The sequence below is a fragment of the Salvelinus alpinus genome, chromosome 28 (genome assembly GCF_045679555.1).
Source record: "Salvelinus alpinus chromosome 28, SLU_Salpinus.1, whole genome shotgun sequence".
Taxonomy (NCBI): domain Eukaryota; kingdom Metazoa; phylum Chordata; class Actinopteri; order Salmoniformes; family Salmonidae; genus Salvelinus; species Salvelinus alpinus.
In genome coordinates, this window is record NC_092113.1 from 9,754,070 (window position 1) to 9,772,872 (window position 18,803).

Consider the following 18,803-nt stretch of genomic DNA (forward strand, 5'->3'; position numbering starts at 1 on the left):
AGCCTTATGGCCCTATGTTCCCTCAGCTCTATGTTCCCTGGGCCCAATGTTCCCTCAACCTATATTCCCTCACCCCAATGTTCCCTCAGCTCTATGTTCCCCCAGCCATAGGGCCCAGGGAACAAAGGGCTGAGGGAACATAGGGCCCAGGGAACTGAGGGAGCATAGAGCCCAGGGAACATAGTGCTGAGGGAACATAGACATGGTCCCCTTTATCATATCACATGATGTAATCTGAATTTCTCTCCTCCAGAACAATCACCACCATGCGTCGTAGAAGATCAGCTTGTAGAGTCAACTCTGACAGCAGTGAGATCGATATTGATCTCTTAGGTATGCATTTTCACAGTTCACCTACCTACAAGCACTCAATAGCACCTGTTGCATGACTAAGAAATGTCCTTTTATCTGATATCCTACCCATTTTTATCCCATAAAACATTGGGATACACTTACCAGTTTTCAAAGTTGTGTGTTGCAGCTGAGACAGAGTTGAGCAAACTCCAGAGACAGTTTCGCATCATGGAAGGAGACAGGCAGGCGTACAGAGTAGAATCACAGGATCTCATTCGCAGACAGCTGTGAGGATATTTTCGTCTTAAAGACTGAAAACATTGAAGATTACTTAAGATTCAGTGTACCTCTAAAGTTGTCTTTTGCTATGTTTACCTGGACATTGAAACTATACTGTATGCCCATGACAACTTATTGTGGGACATGTGAACTCCATTTTGCCACCTCTGGTCACTTGTCCCGTCCCCCCCCTTTTTACCTCATTTATCACCTGATTTACTTAGCAAAAGGCACATCTTAATAGGTGGTCCAGGTAGCATCATGAAATTAGGATTTTTGTCTTGTTCTCTATTGCTAGAGGGGGAGGCCGATGACATCAGAGAGCGCCATAAGACCAACTCCTTGAATGGCCTACTCCTTGAAGTTTGCAGTTGTGTCTGAAAAAACATTATTTGCTCAAAATAATACTATTTTATCCTTACGTGTGTTCATTACTGTATTTATACGTGGGATATTGTTTTTCAAAAGGAAAAGTTCAAAAATAGCTGGAGTGCGTCTTTAATACCCCCCCCCCCCCCCCCCCCCATTTGTTTTAAATAAATGACGCCCTTGCTTTTCGTGAAGTAATACTATTTTTTCCTACTAGCACTAACTTTGCTGAAGGCTACTTTGAGGAAAAATGTACTTACTATGACTGAGATGTGGTTTTCTCACCTAGCTTTCTTAAGATGAACACACTAACTGTAAGTCACTCTGGATAAGAGCGTCTGCTAAATGACTAAAATGTAAATGCAAAATGTAATAAAAAGGAGTTTAGTTGGAGAAATGTGGCCAGCCCAGCCACTGTCAATTGAACTGGCCTAATTGCTAACAAAAGGTTTTTAAAACAATATGATTAAGTGTAGTACAGTGTTCCTCCATATCAGGGATAACGCTGTCTCTAGTAAGAGCACTAAGTCCAGTATGACACAAGCACATGGCTTCTTCCTTTGACACTGAAACGATGCATGTCTGTTACCCAACCAGGAGGGAGATCCAAAGGCTCCATGGTGAACGCGAGGAACTTCTCCGTAGCCTGCGTGTCTCAGAGAGTCCATTTCAATGCTGGGATGACACAGACGCCACGCAAAATCTGAGCAGCATGCTGGTGTACCGCGACAGGGTGGTGGAGCAGCTCGACTCTGAACAAGGGAAAATGGCTTATCTGAGACAGGAGGTGTTTGTATTGACGATTGCTTTGTTACAAACATCATAGATGTGAATTGCCCAGATAATCAGGAATTCATGATAGTTTAACCTCATCCTACCCATGCTAGAAACTGACTTTACCCCCAAACCTGCAGGTGTAGCAGAGGGGAATCTGGGAAACTCTTTCAGCAGCCTGAAGTGTCGCCCCTTGCCCTGTTGAAGAAGGCTTTTTTCAATAGCGCGATGGGTTGGAACTTTTTAGGGGGGCGGTCATGTGTTTGGGAGGTTGTGAGTTTGAGAGCTGAATCAGAGGAGAAGCAGTACTCACTAAGCAAGAAGCGTGACATCCTTTACAATGGTGCTGTGACCCGGATCTGCAGCTGCACTCAGCTCAACCGCTGGGATTGCTGTGGAGTGAGTTTGGAGGGGGAATGTAGCAGATGAGGACTTGTGAAACTCATTCCTCAGCCTGCAGTGTCGCCCCTAGCTCTGTTGAATAAGGCCTTTTTTCAATAGCGCAGAGCTCCTAGATTTGAGTCTTGGTATAAGCTGAATCAGGTAGAGGCGCTAAGCAAACAGCATGAAGTCCTTTACACAGGCCTATATCTTTTTCAAATTTATTTTATTTTAATCAGCTCCAATTGACAATGTTTTATTCTTGATCAAATACCTAGTGATATTACTTAGGTAACCAGATTTAATTGCTTATCTGCTTTTATCTGCTTCTTCTGTGGTAGATTTTGACTTGGGAGAGTAAGCTGGCTGGCCAGAGGAGAGGGAGCACCACATACCACCGTCAGAAGTCGGAGGCAAACCAGACACTGAAGAACAGCCTCATCCTGGAGAACAAACTGGACAGGGTTAGCAGTAGCCTGAGTGCCAGTCTGTTTCTGCGCTCTTGCCAACTACTTATGGAATTGTCATGGTGTTGACATGCCACCCATGTCTTTGCACCAGGGTCGTGTTCGCTTCAACAAGCTTTTGGCCAAGAACGGGCAGCTGAGAGAGGAGCTGAAGATCTTGCACGTGGAGAGGAAGCAGTTCCTCCACCTCTACTGCAGGATGGAGAGGGTAAGGCTCACAGCACCATAAAAATCCAATTACTAGAATGGGTAATGAATTGGGATGCACCCAACTCACTGAGCAATGTTGTGTTCCTGTTTGTAATTCAGGAGCTGCAGGAGATTCGCAAGGACATCCGAGACATGATGGCTCAGTCCACTGCTGCTTTTGAGGCCAGGTAATACATACAGCTTTTTTGTGTTGATGTGTTTTTGAGTAGAAAAAGGTTATTTGGTCTGCATTGTAGAAAACAGACTAAAACAGGGAGGGACTACCTGAGCTTTTTTTTTAAGATGGTGTGCCCATCATGAATATGATCCTTCAGAGTGGAGGCTCGGTGCAAACGGATGCTGCTGAAGGAGAAAAAGGTGAAGGACCTGACCCAGTATGGCACGGAGGTGAGCGAGCTGCAGCGGGTCATCTCCCACGACCACCGCCTAAAGACCTTCATGAGCATCAAGGGCAACGAGTGCAGCAGCCAGGAGGAGGGCCAGGACCTGAGCCGCAGACAGGGTCATAGATGAGATACTTATTATAAGCCTTGTTATAAGACATTATAAAGGCTTATACATGCTTATGACAAGTGACAGAGCATTATACCTGTATGCTTTAATTCACACAATGACAACAATTACAAAATGACAAATTACTAAATCAAATACACAGCGCCATGGCTTTTCAGCAGACCGATTATTTTATTTAATAGCCGAATGCAACGCAGAATAAGCAATAGTTGAATAGTTCTGATTTGGTGCACTGAGTTGATGGTGTACTGCTTTATGTAAGTCTGACTTATATCTGTCTGATTCTGACCTCTAACCTCTGTCTTTAGTTGAGGAGAGGCAGCGCAGGAGACTGGGACTGGACACTCAGGGAGGGACTTTTGGGACTCTCGATTCCTTGCAGGAGACCTTCCACAAGATCCACTGTGTCACAGGGGAGGAGGACCTGCACAAGCTGGTGGGGACCTTCATTCAGAGTGAGTCACAAAGCCATGTCTCCTCAGCAAAGGGGCACCTCTTAACTTCAAAATAATCGCATTTACTACTTTATTATGGAAATATGATAAGGAAATATGCCGTCCTCATATTTTAGGCCCTAAAGAGTATGCTCCTTAACTCTCAAACTACCAACATATTTTACATACATTTTACAAACTATTGGAAAAAGCAACAATCATAGCAAAATATCAACTTAATTATTTTAAAACATCATTAGACATGTAAATAATGTTATCTGAAATAAAACAATAAAAATAACCAGTAAAAGTATAGTTAATTAGCATAATCTGTCAAATTAAGATATACATTTTTCCCTTATATAATGTGCAGCATTTTTCAAAAGTATAATCCACATTAGTAATAAAAAGCTAATTTACAACCATTTGATTGTAGTATCATTTAGTTTTTTTGAATTTTGAAGTAAATATTAACGTTGCCATATTTGTGGTAAAAAACAACATTTGAAATAGCCTATACTTAATGTTATTGACAATAAGTGAGAGATAGCTTAGTTTTCTTTATTTACTTACCCCACAGCCAACATTAGCATTGCTGCTTGTGTAACAATGGGAGTGGTAGGGCCTATGGCAGAATGCTTCAAAAAGCAAGCCAAACCCTCAAATTCACTTCCAACCAAATGTTATAGCAACCAAAATACCATAACAAGTTGCAAATATAGAATATTGGAGGGTATTGTATGAATTCTGGTATTTCTATAACATTTTCCATATAATCAATTTTTTTGTAGAATAAACACCAATATGCGGCAGGTAGCCTAGCGGTTAAGAGCATTGGGCTAGTAACAGAAAGTTCTCTGGTTCGAATCCCTGCAGCCAACTAGGTGGAAAATCTGCCGATGTGCCCTTGAGCAAGGCACTTAACCCCAATTGCTATGGGGTTAAGTGTAATAAATGTAATACAGCACTGTGCAAATTCAGAAAGTTGCTGGTTTCTGTAATTACAGTTCTACCAAGTATTCATAGCACTGACAGACTTTTATGAGCTGTTTTGACTGCAACTAAGCATATAACAAATTTAGATTTTGTACACGGTCATACCTAGTAGTTATAACCATAGGCGAGTACATAAGGTGCATGTGATCTGTTTATCCGGTCAAGATCGCTCCACCCTCTGAGGATATGTATGACTTGATATTATGAACAAGTTGATTGACAAATTTGAAGAATTTAATGAACCACCTTTAGGCTATGATAAAAAATATATATCCCAGTCGGTAGTTTGAGGGTTAAACAAGATCTGTGTTGACACAAGAGGCCATCTAAGATCTATTCTGTTATATTTGTAACTGTGATAAATACCTTTTGTGTTTATGCATCCTACAGTTGAAGACAAGAACTTTGCTTTGCTAAACTTTGTTAACGAACAGAACAACGAAGCCGAGACCTTGAAGGACGAAATCAACCAGGTCTGTATGAAATTGAAACTACATGCATGTTTACCTTTGAAATAAGTAATTTCTTTGGATGTTGTGCTTTAATGCACACAGTAAACTACAGGGCACCTTCCTTTCTATTTGGACACTTTGTTAAATGTAGCCAACTAATTGGAGGAGTGTGTGCATGTGTGAGTTCTACGTGTGTGTATTATTGTGCATTCATGTGTCCATTAGGTGCCTCTTCTACTTTTGTGTTCAACCTGATCTCAGAGCATTTCATATTATTCTGTATGTACATCCGAGACATTTATTTTTGTATGATATGTTACGCTTCGTATGGTATGTATTAATTTGTGAATGTCCGTCACCCATTTTGTATGATACGTTATGAATTACAATTTGTACAATATGTTACGAATTAGCAAAACTTACAATATCTTACAAGTTTGCAAAACGTATGATATGTTACAAATTCTAGCTAGGTGGGTAACGTTAGCTAGCTGGCTAGGGGTTAAATTTAGGAGTTAGGTTAAAGGGTTAAGGTTAGCTAAAAGGGTTAGGGGAAGGGTTAGCTAACATGCTAAGTAGTTGAAAAGTTGCTAAATAGCTAAAATGCAAAAGTTGTCTGTGATGAGATTGTCCGTTATGTGCCTACCCATCCACCCCGACCAACCACTCTAGTTTCGTTTTTGCCTTAAGTAACTACCTGTCTTATGTAACCATACCAAACGTAACATATCATACTAATTTGAGTGTTCCAGATTTACATTTACTATGTTACATCTAGTCTATGAGACCAGGCAGTTGTGTTTTGGTGTGTGTGTGTGTCACAGATCCGCTGTGAGATGGAGGTGTTTTCCAGAGAGGAGCACAGGCAGCATGAGGAGAGCAGGGCCGTGCTTCGGGGGGTCAGTGTGCAGCAGCAGGCCACAGAGCAGCAGATGGGAGGCTACCAGCAACGCATCACCTCAGTGGGCAAGATCCTCAACCAGCTGAAGACGGGTATGGATGGAAAATAATGGTTTGTTTTGTTTCAGCCCAGAACTATCTACAACTTACGGCTATGACTTCCCTTCCTGTGGAGGCCTTAATAAGCTACTTACTATGACTTTTGGTACTTATACTACTATAACTATTACTACTAACTTATTATTTTTTTCAAATTCAACTAAATCAAGGGTGTGTTAGTGCTGGGCTGTAACAAAATGTGCACCTCCTGGTGGTCTTGTCTCTCATTGCAGTGAAGATACTCGCCGAGTGCCAGTTTCTATCTGCTTCTTTAGACAACCAGATTGAGAAGAACCCTCAATTCTTCTTGTGTGTTTCCGTGCACCAGGAATAGACAGTGTGTGCCACAACATAGACTGTGACCGGTCAGTGATCGAAGACAAGTTAGGCTCCTCGACCGGGATCCGGGACAGCACCATTATGACTTACCTGGGATTGGTGGAGCGCAGGACCAACGAGCTGCTGACTTTGCAGTCTTTCCTCAGCTCCAAGGTCATTTCAATGTCACAAGGTTATTTAAAATGCATCCATCCCTCCTTCATTACTTCTCTGGAGTAAAAATGGATCCGATAGGACTGGATTGATGAAGGCTATTGTAATGTAGTGGAAACCTACTACTACTATCAAATTGTGTCAGATCAGGGATAGGCTACATCAGTGGAGGGAGGGTGGAAGTATGGATTTTAGAAGTGAACAGAGCCTCAGTGAAGTGTTGCCCTTGAAACATTTTATGTTGTTCTCTGTCTCTCCTCCAGGACCTTGATAAAGATTACAATCCTAGAATGGTTGCCAGGCACCTCCTAGGGCAAAGTCCACCACTGCCTAGGCAAAACAAAACGGTTGAGCCTCCCACTTCTGGGTATGTCTGTCTGTGTGTGTGTGTGTTCAATATAGAAGCTGCTACATCTAATGCCGGAAAGGGATGCCAATGAACAGTCAATGGGACAGCAGCAAGTTTGTTTGCAATCCTGTAACAATAACCTATAAAATACATGTGGTTCTGTTTCTGAAATATATCCCCGACGATGCAGTTATATCCACTTTGCAGCTCATGTTTTTTTTGTTTTACCTGTGCTGCAGCTATTCCAGGGCAGTGTGCTATTTTAAGAGCCTATTTTAGGAGTAGGACCTACATTTTCAGTTTCTCACGTTCATAAGGAAATAGTAAGTGAAAGCAATACTTGGAAGTGTGTTAACCATAGAAATATAACTTATAGTTTAACTTTATGGTGGTAATGTAAGACTACTACTATTTTAGAGATAACAATGACCCAGAGGAGTCCCTGCTAACAGACCAGGTGAAGCCCCTCTCCAAGGAAGAGCTGCTCCCGCTGGTAATGACGAGGGTGAGGCCTTCCCTTCAATCAACATGTACCACCACAATCATATAGCCGGGGATGGCCTACCTGACTCTAGTTTAACCCTCAATTGGTAGCAAAATAGTGTCCACAATTATAAATATCATCCATACCTGATCATTGTTATTGTAATACTATGGGTTGATAGCATTCTTAATTTCCTACCGCACACATAACAAAATACTGTCTCATTGGGTTGTTTTCTGCCACAGATGCAGAAGAAGGCAAAGATCGTCCGACCAGAGGTCCGAAAATCAGCCTCCAAACTCAGCGTTGTGGCCAGCAGAATCCACCATGGCTCCCTAGGACTCTGAACTCATCATCCCTTTATGAATATTGATTGGACACACAAGGAAATAGTTTATTGACCTCATCCCTGGTAGATAGACAGACCTCATCCTTGGTACCTTGACCTAGTCCCTGGTAATCTGACCTCATCCCTGGTAGTCTGACCTCGTCCCTGGTAGCTGCAGACTGGGGGACCGCAGGAGGCCCACTCCTGTGGAAAGCAGCATCACAGCCCTGCTTTCACGAGCCATTCATAATCTGTTACTTTTATAATGCTTCATTAGTTGCAAAATTTTGTTTAAAATAATTGAAGTATTCATTATTTGTTCATCAAATAAAATATTCTGTGGTGTAAGCGTTTAAAGATGTATAATAAATAATTTAAATCAGAATAAATGCCAGCCTCGGAATTCAGATAAGACATTTTATTTTTACTATGGCGTGCAACATGGTTCAACGTGCCAATAAATCAGCACAATCGTCTTTTTCGGTTATCCAAATTGGCAGTGTCTTGGAGCAAGAATTGGTATCATCTATACTGTGCTAATGACGATACAAAAGAAGAGTAATGTAGAGCAAAGTACAATACGGCAAAAGAGCCATTTTTGGTAAGTGCATGGAGTGTATTTATAGATGTTTGCTTAGATACGCTACATGTGTGTAATTTCAAAAGCACTTTCGAGGGGGCCTTGATTCCAGTTTCATACACGATATTAGAACAAACACACAATCAACATTTTTAAAAACTGGCAAAATATCTGATTCTTTGAAAATCAGTTTCTCATATTAAAACAGTTGCTGACATGACAAACAGTACATACATCATCACATTTTGTTAAGAAAATAATTTTCATGGAATGTGCACAAAACAATCCTTGAGAATTAAACAATCTCATCACTAGGCCTAGCTACAAATTACATACAGTAAAATTAAATATCCAGTTACTTCATAATTTTCATGTGCTGCCTGAGTGAGCTCTGTCATAATCATTAGAGTTGAATCATTAATGTTGATGATCAAAATGATGATTATGTCCCTTCACGTCACCGTTCATGTTGACGTCTAGTCCTGGTCAGTCCCACAGAACACCACCTTGCTCTCCAGTCGAGCCCGCTCAGCCTCAAACACCAGCTTGTGGCTCAGTAGAGTCTCTTCTGGTCCGGAACGGATAAAAGATGCATCTCCACTCTACGCGACACACACACACAAACACGAGTCACATTTTTTCCATCCACATGAGTGTAATGTAAGGTTACTATGAGTGATACTGCAAAAGGTGTCATGACTGTTTTTTTAAAGGTGTTATGAATGCCTTTTGTATACCCCCTTCAGGTAAAGAGTTAGGTTAAGAGTTTTTACAGCACCCAATACCATTCTGTGATTTTATTGAACCAGGTACTGCAACAGTGTAAATTTCACAATGGGGTTTGATTGAATCCTAACAACGATTTAGATAACTCAAATAACATTTTGTTCCACGACATCAATTTTTAGGCTTGTGTTAATCATAATTAACACAAGCCTAAGTCAAAGAACAGATCTCAAGTTAAAAAAAATATTGTCCCTCAATGTTGACATTCACACAGGCTCCCAGCACTCACCGCCACAGCAGAGATGAAGGCTTCCACCAGTTGGTAGTCCGCCCCGCCGTGCCCGCCCATGCCAAAGGCCCCTGGGGCGCAAGTCTCTGCTGTGTGCTTGGTGGCCCTCCCTGTGAGGAAGTCAAACACTCGAATCTCATGTCCGTCACACGACAGCTCCCCCTATAGGAACAAAGCAATCATTACATGATAAGAAAATGTTTGCAGGTTATCTTTATGTACTAAAATCAGACAGTAGCCAGATGCAGTAAAGCTAGAGCTGGATGTTACTACAAATACAGATGATTATAAGGATAAATATTCCGGAGAGAGATAAAGTTCATAAACTATGACACAGAAATTCAGGTCAATAAACTATTGCAGTTTGTGTGTGTCCAATCAATATTCATAATCTATCTCTTTCTATTCAATCCATATCCGTATCTTATCATATCACATTGATTTCAATCACACAAGTGGCATATTAATGATCATCAATTAATTATTCATAATGATTTAACTTGATCTTGGATTATTCAAGATTGTCTCTGGACTGGAGTGCTACAGTACCTTGCTGCCATAGATGGTGGTTCTCCGCTTACATATCTCCTCTGTAAATGCCACCATGGAAAAAGCAGCTGTAAGACCCCCTTCAAACTCCATGTTCACCACCTGTACACACAGGTACAACAAGGTGAGAGAAGAGAGATAAAGAGAGGAGCTGTGTCGACTTGAGCCTATATCAAATCCAAATCAAATTGTATTTTTCACATACATGTGTTTAGCAGATGTTATTGCGGGTGTAGTGAAATGCTTGTATTATTATTTCTGACCGAAGCTTAAACTTAATTTAAATACAACAAAAGTGTGCAGGACTTAATTTACAATTCTGTAACCTCTCTTCTGACACTTGGAATGGTCTCTGTTACGAAAGAGACACTTATTCTAAAGGAGATATCCTGTTAAAATAAAGGTGAAATACCGAGTAATAAATAATAATACGTGTAGATGTATAAATGTAGGATAACCCTTTTTCTAAGCATGGTTTCTCTGCACTAGCGGCTAGCCAGATGGTGGTCAGTCTTACCTGGTTGGTGCAGACGTCGTTGTCACACTGGTAGACACAGCGGCCGTACGGCCCTGATTTCAGAGCCTCGGTCACAGACTCAATGTCTGGGAGAGAGCTGGAACATATCACAGACACGGGCCAGCCCACACAGCCCTGAGACACACACAGGCCGGGTTACTGTAAAGTGCTTTGTGATAACTGCTGATGTAAAAAGGGCTTTATAATTACATTTGATTGATTGACACAGATATAGATACACACATACACACACACGGTCATTTTCTATGTGCCTTCTAATTTACACTGCTTGCCCTGAATAATAATTGCCCCTCGTGGGACAAATCAAATGTAATTGACATGAATGGAAAAACCTGTTTGACTCTGTCCAGGTAGATCTTGCGTGCAGAATATGGGCAAGATTCCTCTACAGGGCAGTCTAGACAGCGGTCTGCAGCACCTGGTGGCTGGAGGAAAAACTCTTTAGCACTGAATCACCTTTGACTATTCTAGGGTGGGTTTCCCGAAAGCGTCGTAGCACTCACATCATTTACAGCAAATCCATTGTAGGCAATGGACGAAAGATGATCTTAGTGCTACAAAGCTTTTCGGAAACCCACCATTATACTATGTAGGACAAAATGGAAGCTCATTGTGGACTTATGTCCCAAAGGGGCCAAAGAGGGTTGAGTACATTTGACAGAATCAAAAACAATCTACAAACAAACATTAATACAACGAGTGATAATATCATAGGATGAATACAGTATGATTAGAAGGTAACTCAAAAGTGGAAATAAAATGTAAAAGCATGGACATCAGCTGCTTCGGGAGAGGTGGATGTAAGGCAGGAAACTGGGGTTGTGGTTGTGGGAGTGTGATGCAATGCTTTGTCAGCTATATTTTCCCAGACAAAGAATCACCAGGAGTTAGTTACAGTCAGTTCTCAGGCTTATGGGGCAGCATCTGTCATCCCACCGTATCGCCTGTGGTGTACTGTTATTCTGACACAGTGACTCTGTGTAAAGGTTGTATCTGCTGTTGCTGTAATGTTTTCCTTACCGATCCATATTTTCCCTAGTTTGGGTCCAAATAGTTAAAGTAACACATTCATTCATGTGTATGTAACTATGGTTGTCATCACTCCATTGCCTGTAATATTGTTCAGTGGCATGCCAAACCCATTGTTTAAAACTATTTTGAGTTCATTCAGTGTCCAAAACAGACAAACATAGTTGTACCACTTCCTTTCTGATTACGTGCATTCGGAAATATTCAGACCCCTTTACTTTTTCCACATTTTGTTACGTTACAGACTCATTCTAAAATTGATTAAATTATAATTTTCCCCTCATCAATCTACACACAATACCCCGTAATGACAGTGAAAACAGGTTTTTAGATCTTTTTGCAAATAAAAACAATTTAAAAAATACCTTATTTACATAAGTATTCAGTCCCTTTGCTGTGAGACTTGAAATTGAGCTCAGGTGCATCCTGTTTCCATTGATCATCCTTGAGATGTTTCTATAACTTGATTGGAGTCCACCTGTTGTAAATTCTAATGATTGGACATGATTTGGAAAGGCTCACACCTGTTTATATAAGGTCCCCCCATAAGGTCCCACAAACCAAGCCATGAGGTCGACAGAATTGTCCGTAGAGCCCCGAGACCAGATTGTGTCATTTGGAACAACCAACTCTTCCTAGACCTGGCCACCTGGCCAAACTGAGCAATCGGGGGAGAAGGGCCTTGTTCAGAGAGGTGACCAAGAAACCGATGGTTACTCTGACAGAGTTCCAGAGTTCCTCTGTGGAGATGGGAGAACTGCCCGGAAGGACAACCATCTCTGCAGAAGTCCACCAATCAAGCATTTATGGTAGAGTAGCCAGACGGAAGCCCCTCCTCAGTAAAAGGCACATGACAGCCCACTTAGAATTCACCAAAAGGCACCTAAAGGACTCTCAGACCATGAGAAACAAGATTCTCTTGTCTGATGAAACCAAGATTAAACTCTTTGGCCTGAATGCCAAGTGTCACGTCTGGTGGAAACGTGGCACCATCCCTACAGTGAAGCATGGTGGTGGCAGCATCATGCTGTGGGGATGTTTTTCAGCGGCAGGGACTGGGAGACTAGTCAAGACCGAGGGAAAGATGAACGGAGCAAAGTACAGAGATCCTTGATGAAAACCTGCTCCAAAGCGACCAGGACCTCAGACTGGGGCGAAGGTTCACCTTCCAACAGGACAACGACCCTAAGTACACAGCTAAGATAATGCAGGAGTGGCTTCGGGATAAGTCTCTGAATGTCCTTGAGTGGCCCAACCAGAGCCCGGACTTGAACCCGATCGAATATCTCTGGAGACACCTGAAAATATCTGTGCAGCAACGCTCCCCATCCAACCCTGACAGAGCTTGAGAGGATCTGCAGAGAAGAATGGGAGAAACTCCCCAAATACTGGTGTGCTAAGCTTGTAGCGTCATACCCATGAAGACTTGAGGCTGTAATTGCTGCCAAATTCTAAAAACCTGTTTTTGCTTTGTCATTATGGGCTATTATGTGAAGATTGATGAGGGGGGGAAATGATTTAATCCATTTTAGAATAAGGCTGTAATGTAACAAAATGTGAAAAAAGTGAAGAAGTCTCAATACTTTCCAAATGTATATGAGAAGACCACACACCCTTTTCTCTTTGCGGAAGTGACTGAGAGATCCAAATGATGACACTTTCAAACACCTGTGAAGAACAAGCTTTTTTTAATAGGGCTGTCAGTCGATCAAATAAATTAGTTGATTAACTTGTTATTTTATTTATAAAAAAATTAAAAACATTGCCTCTTTACCTTCGTCCTCCAGCCCAGTGATGTATCAAGTCAATGTCATGGCAGGATTTGGCCAGAAGTGCAAATGAGCTCTCAGCCTCATTCCTCCAGTTCCCTCGAACAAAGGAGTGGGCAAAGTGAAAGAAACCCACCTAGAACAGGAGAAAGTAACCATGGAAATCTTTGCAGATACTTCAACCCATGCAGGCTGCACTGAGTGGAGTGGAGGTCACTATTCAAATGTACAATACTGTACGAAGACCTGGGTTCATATACTATTTGAAATTGTCCATAGATATAAGCGTTTGCTATCGCCTGTCTGGAGAGCCTAGTTGAGCGGGCTTTGCAGTTTTGCAACTATTCTATTAAGTGAAGTTTATTTATTTATTCTCTTGGTTCCACTGTGCACGGCAAGATCGCTCAAACACAGATAAATTAAATAGTATTAGTACTTTATAGTAATAGCACTTGAACCCAGGTCTGGCTATGCTCCATGTAAATTATGTAAAATTTACACAGTATTGTAAATACATCCCTACCGGTTCTAGGTGTTGAATATGGACCGGGTCTCCAATCGCTCCACTGTCCATCAGCACCTGTGGGGTCAATTCCAAAGCGTTGGCAACACACTATATGGCAGCCCTTCTCAAGATTGATTTGACTGCTTCTATCCCGCGAGGAGTACCTTGTTACTAGGCCTATTTTCGCTCGAGCTCTGATTGGGCATTAAATCCAATCACAGTAGCCACTGTCCTAATGATGCTGAGTGAAAAAAAACATTTGCTACGCAAAAAGCACAGATCTGTGCAAAACATACTGTAATATTTCAAATAAATGAATATACACTTACTTTTATCTTGTGAATGACAGGGTCATATCGGAGGACATGGCACACTGTTAGCATCACACCATTTTGAATGCAAGTTCTTACAATCTCTGTGCAGTCCTCAGCTGTTACCTAATATGAAAAAATATACATTTGACACTGCGCGTACACACGCCTGCACGCCCACGAAAACAAACACGTACAGACACAGACACACTCTTTCTATATCTCTAGATATGATTGATTGTATAAACTACGTGTACTGGGCTGGTATAGGATAGCTGAAATGATCTTGTCTTGATCAGACATCACAACAACATACATCGTTACTACAGGGATTGGGGGAAAACTCACAGCCATGGGCTTCTCCAGAAGAATATGGTAGCCTTTCTTTGCCAGTGCCACAGCGGGGTTCTTGGCAAGAAGACAAGAACACACACTCACTCAGAACAGCCATCATGGATTCTCAATCTTAGCCTGCTGTAGCATCAATGGGCAAAATACTGGACAATGAGCATCCTAAAATAGTTCTGTTGAAATGGTTGCTCAGATTCTGTGATATATCAAATTTGATTAATTGAGTAACAAGTATGCTCTACTACTATTACCTTATGTTGGCGGTCTGGGGTACAAATGAACACAGCATCAGCAAACTTCTCCCTTTGTACTATACCATGCCAATCTGGGAAAGAGGAATATAAGTAACATATGTCATAACACTTTTCATAACTGATTACAATGCATGCAAAATTATACTGGTTTGTACTTGACATTCAGAGACACAAGATGCCACGAGAGCTTATTTGTTATGACATGCTTGTGATAATATGACGCTGTTATGACGTATAGTTAAAATGAAGTACTACCAAATAATCAATCCAGCGTATATCAAAAAGGAGAGGGAGAAAATGGGTGTGTACCGACAATTAAATATTTTTCACTCATACCGGCAAACACGTTGACATCTGCTATTCTGTGTTGCTTCTGAAGTTTCTCCCGTGCAAATTTCCTGGGTTCAGCCACTCCAATGACCTACAATTCATTTGAGTTATCATTGTTTCCATTATTATCATCATAATCATCATCATGACTTTTATGTAAAACCTTAGTCAAGACCGAATGGCTACTAATCGGTAGCACACTTCAATTCTGATGGAAAGAAGTGATGAATGATTTAGCCTAGCAGGAATGAAAGCCTATATCTCACTAAGATCAGATGGTCTACTCATTAAGTTATTTCAGTCAATATTGACAAGATCAGATGTAGAGAGATGTTGGGGAGCCTTACCCGCATGCGTTGAGGCTGGAGGGAGGCAAAGTGTGAGTACGTCTCCCCACGGTTCCCAGCTCCCACCACAATAACATCCACAGGTGATGCCATCCTATCTTTCTGGGCCCTGCTTCAAAATGACAAAGACATCAGTTCAAACCAGCCATGTTTCATTTATTGATGTATATGATGTTTAATGCTATTGTTTTCGTTGACTGGACATCCTCTTAAGATTGACTGAGCTTTGTGTAATAGATCATTTTCATGGTGAAAAATATTATTGTGCCAAGTTATATTTGAAGAATGACTCATTTCTTGTTTTCCTAGTTGAACTTCCTTTATTTACTTTTACATTAATAATGTATTATTTTATTAAACAAGGTTGTTACTAGTTAACACAGCCACAAAGTCATAATTGGCCATGTTGTAAAAATTAATGCAAACAAATATGAGGTTTTTGGTCTTCATTCAAGCTTAGCAGTGTTGTTAAGGTAATGTTTCAAATCTGATTTTAACATGCTGACTACACCGGGCACGCATGTTGATTGTGTCCATCCACAGCAGACACGATCAGAACATGCAGGTTGAAATATCATAATATCATAACGAACTCTGAACCAACTATATTAATTTGGAGACAGGTCGAAAACACATGAAACATTCATGGACATTTAGCTAGCTAGCTTGCTGTTGCTAGCAAATTTGTCATGGGATATAAACATTGGGTTGTTATTTTACATGAAATGCGCAGGGTCCTTTTTTCCCTGGATCTTTGTAGAATTGTGACTCATTTTGAGTCACACAAAATCGTGTGTTATCTAATCCGACAATTAATCCACAGATAAATGGGGAAATTTAGATAGTTTCTAGTAATCGACTTTATATGGCAGCTAGCAACCAACTTTAAGGTGCATTACCACCAACAACTGGACTGGAGTGTGGACCACCAGCTTCCAATCACCTGCGTGGGTATATGCTCCTAAAAATCAATGAGATGGGAGAGGCTGGACGTGCAGTGCGTCAACCGTCAAAAATAGAACCAAGACCTATTTCAGACCTATTTCATAGGAGCTCGTTGACGCACACAAGCAGTTTGGATGAAATTATTGAATAACATGTATGTGTAAATGTATGTGTAAGAATGTAAGAAAATATATTGTAGAAATAGGCGGGGTTTAGCCATAATTATGACTGTGACTGTGTTAACTAGTGACGATCTTTTAAACAAAGCATGTACGTTGTTTCCCTTTACTGACAAGATAAAGTGACTGTCACATGTAAAAATCAGCAATAGTAGGCTAAAGGTTAAACGGGGATGCAATATTTCAACAACAAAAACACAACGACCATTATTCACGCCAGAGTTTATCTTTGACCGTGTACAAAAAACGCGAAATTCAGATCTATATGTTTTTTCTACAAACGTTTGCATACAATATAGGCTACAGTAGGCTACCTACCTTAAAAACCGGTGGTCTTCTTCAGTGAATCCAAGATTCGGTGGATGCATCTGCGCACATTCTTCTGGGGGGGGGAACCAATAGTAGGATAAGACATGGTTATGCCGGATATTGAAATTGATGCACACGGAAGGCGTGAAAATACAATTTCGTAAGCTAACGCCACTGTTTGCTAGCACGATTATAGTGTACGAATGATCTTTATTTTTCGCTATTTGCCCATACACTGTTGTAAAAGGGTATTTTTGGCAGTTAATTTAACCCTTTCACTATAGCTAGCTAGCTAACTTAATTTTTTGATTTTGTCTATTTCACCAAGCGAACTGCGGTGCAGCCAGCAAACAATATGAACGTTGATACTCCACAGCCAGTCATACCAGGGGGCTCTTCTTTAATTTCCTCGACATCCAGTAATTGCATCACTAACAACAATGCAGCAACTAATGTCAGCAGTATCCCCTCGGTTGCCATAAGTAATGGTAAGTATTTCCACTCATTTTGAGGTTATAAACAGCTTTATGAGCTGGCTTTAGACCCGGTTACACAACACACGAATGGTCTGCTATTTACTAGCTAATCAAACTAGAACCAAAGTGACTCAGAACTGTTAACTCTTCAAGGACAGTAGCCCACACATCATATAGCACTATACAGAACTTGAAACCCATCTTAGATCTAGCATGTTCATTGCTTGCTGCTTTGTAAAACAGTCCATAGCTTAACCAAGAGCTGGACCTTGGCTATCAACATCTCAGCTACATTTAGGAAGATATTAAACCATGTCATTATATGTTTTTTTGTTTCAGCCCCAACCTCAGCTACCATGGCTACACCATCATCTGACACATCCATGTCCAATGGTGTCTATGTTCCCGGTGGCATTGCCAACGGCGATGTGAAGCCTATAATCTCCACCACACCACTGGCTGACTTTCTCATGCAATTGGAGGACTACACTCCTACAGTGAGTCATACCCCTTTTTAAGTCGTAACATTAGTTCACGAGAAGACAAATGTAGATTACTTTTTTCGCATACCTAGGCTGATGTCAACAGTCAATTTACTTATATACATATTGCATATTTGGGTAAGTAGTTTATATTTAGCATATAAATGTCCTTCCGGTATCAATTGTGGTGATGCTAGGGTACAAAATACCATACCAAAACGCATCACAATGACTTCAGTCCAACCATTTGTTTGCCAGATCCCTGATGCAGTGACAGGCTACTATCTCAACCGGGCCGGCTTTGAGGCGTCTGATCCGCGAATGTAAGCCTCATCTTGTTTACCTCTTTACCTGCAAAGTGTCCTCCATCTATCAGCTTTTACACCAGTTATAGCAACTCATTTGAGCTCCAAATGTAAACAACATATATGCCCATCGTTTTCAGAATCCGTTTGGTCTCCCTAGCAGCTCAGAAATTCATCTCAGACATTGCTAACGATGCCCTGCAGCATTGTAAAATGAAGGGCACTGCCTCTGGGAGCTCCAGGAACAAGACAAAGGTTGGTGCATTTCTGATGGTATTGAAACATAACATAGGCTATACATCTCAGTGAATGAACACATTAACTGTTTACATGAGTTGCACAGAATTATTCATGCACAAGTATGACTGTATTGTTGATTGGTTTCTCACTACGTCATCCCACCTCTTCTCTCCCAAAGCAGGACAAGAAGTACACATTGACCATGGAGGACCTCTCCCCTGCCCTGTCTGAGTATGGCATCAACGTAAAGAAACCTCATTACTTCACATAGGATATTGGCATATGCAGTCTGGCAGCTTCTGCACCTCATAAACCCCTTATGATGGTCCTTTAGGATGGCCATGGAATATTAATTGCAGTCACTCTTTTGTTCTGTTTTTTTTCTTCCAAGTAGAGCATGCTTTGCTTTGTGTGAATTTGAGCTTGTAATATTTTATTAAGACAAATAAAATGTTCGGCAATTACTTA

The 18,803-nt window shown here is 41.1% G+C and overlaps 3 protein-coding genes across 7 annotated transcripts; 2 read left to right on the forward strand and 1 right to left on the reverse strand.

Annotated features, from left to right (window-relative positions):
- The first annotated feature begins 1,543 nt into the window (after positions 1–1,543).
- Positions 1,544–8,231, forward strand: LOC139557986 (outer dynein arm-docking complex subunit 1-like). The gene is made up of 10 exons (XM_071373357.1): positions 1,544–2,772; positions 2,874–2,941; positions 3,089–3,282; positions 3,596–3,742; positions 5,108–5,190; positions 5,994–6,162; positions 6,497–6,660; positions 6,924–7,027; positions 7,427–7,514; positions 7,739–8,231. The coding sequence occupies exons 1-10, from the start codon at positions 2,635–2,637 to the stop codon at positions 7,838–7,840; spliced, it is 1,257 nt and encodes a 418-aa protein (XP_071229458.1). The 5' UTR covers positions 1,544–2,634; the 3' UTR covers positions 7,841–8,231.
- On the reverse strand, positions 8,225–16,939 carry LOC139557134 (putative oxidoreductase YteT). Of its 2 annotated transcripts, none has more exons than XM_071371536.1 (14): positions 16,842–16,939; positions 15,400–15,511; positions 15,059–15,143; positions 14,720–14,793; positions 14,466–14,525; positions 14,136–14,243; positions 13,825–13,881; positions 13,307–13,437; positions 13,146–13,200; positions 10,836–10,928; positions 10,483–10,617; positions 9,966–10,067; positions 9,417–9,578; positions 8,225–9,003 (listed from the first exon to the last, which is right to left on the reverse strand). In XM_071371536.1, exons 1-14 carry the CDS (start codon positions 16,889–16,891, stop codon positions 8,878–8,880), a joined length of 1,350 nt encoding a protein of 449 aa, XP_071227637.1. In that variant the 5' UTR covers positions 16,892–16,939; the 3' UTR covers positions 8,225–8,877. The 2 variants fall into 2 exon arrangements, with proteins under 2 accessions (XP_071227637.1, XP_071227638.1); XM_071371537.1 differs by having other exon boundaries at positions 15,400–15,508; positions 16,842–16,924.
- Positions 16,879–18,803, forward strand: taf10 (TAF10 RNA polymerase II, TATA box binding protein (TBP)-associated factor). 4 transcript variants are annotated; one of them, XM_071371540.1, is made up of 6 exons: positions 16,879–16,992; positions 17,161–17,320; positions 17,648–17,805; positions 18,049–18,113; positions 18,236–18,350; positions 18,514–18,803. In XM_071371540.1, exons 2-6 carry the CDS (start codon positions 17,188–17,190, stop codon positions 18,604–18,606), a joined length of 564 nt encoding a protein of 187 aa, XP_071227641.1. In that variant the 5' UTR covers positions 16,879–16,992; positions 17,161–17,187; the 3' UTR covers positions 18,607–18,803. The 4 variants fall into 4 exon arrangements, with proteins under 4 accessions (XP_071227641.1, XP_071227643.1, XP_071227640.1 ...); XM_071371542.1 differs by having other exon boundaries at positions 16,895–16,992; positions 18,517–18,803; XM_071371539.1 differs by having other exon boundaries at positions 16,919–17,320.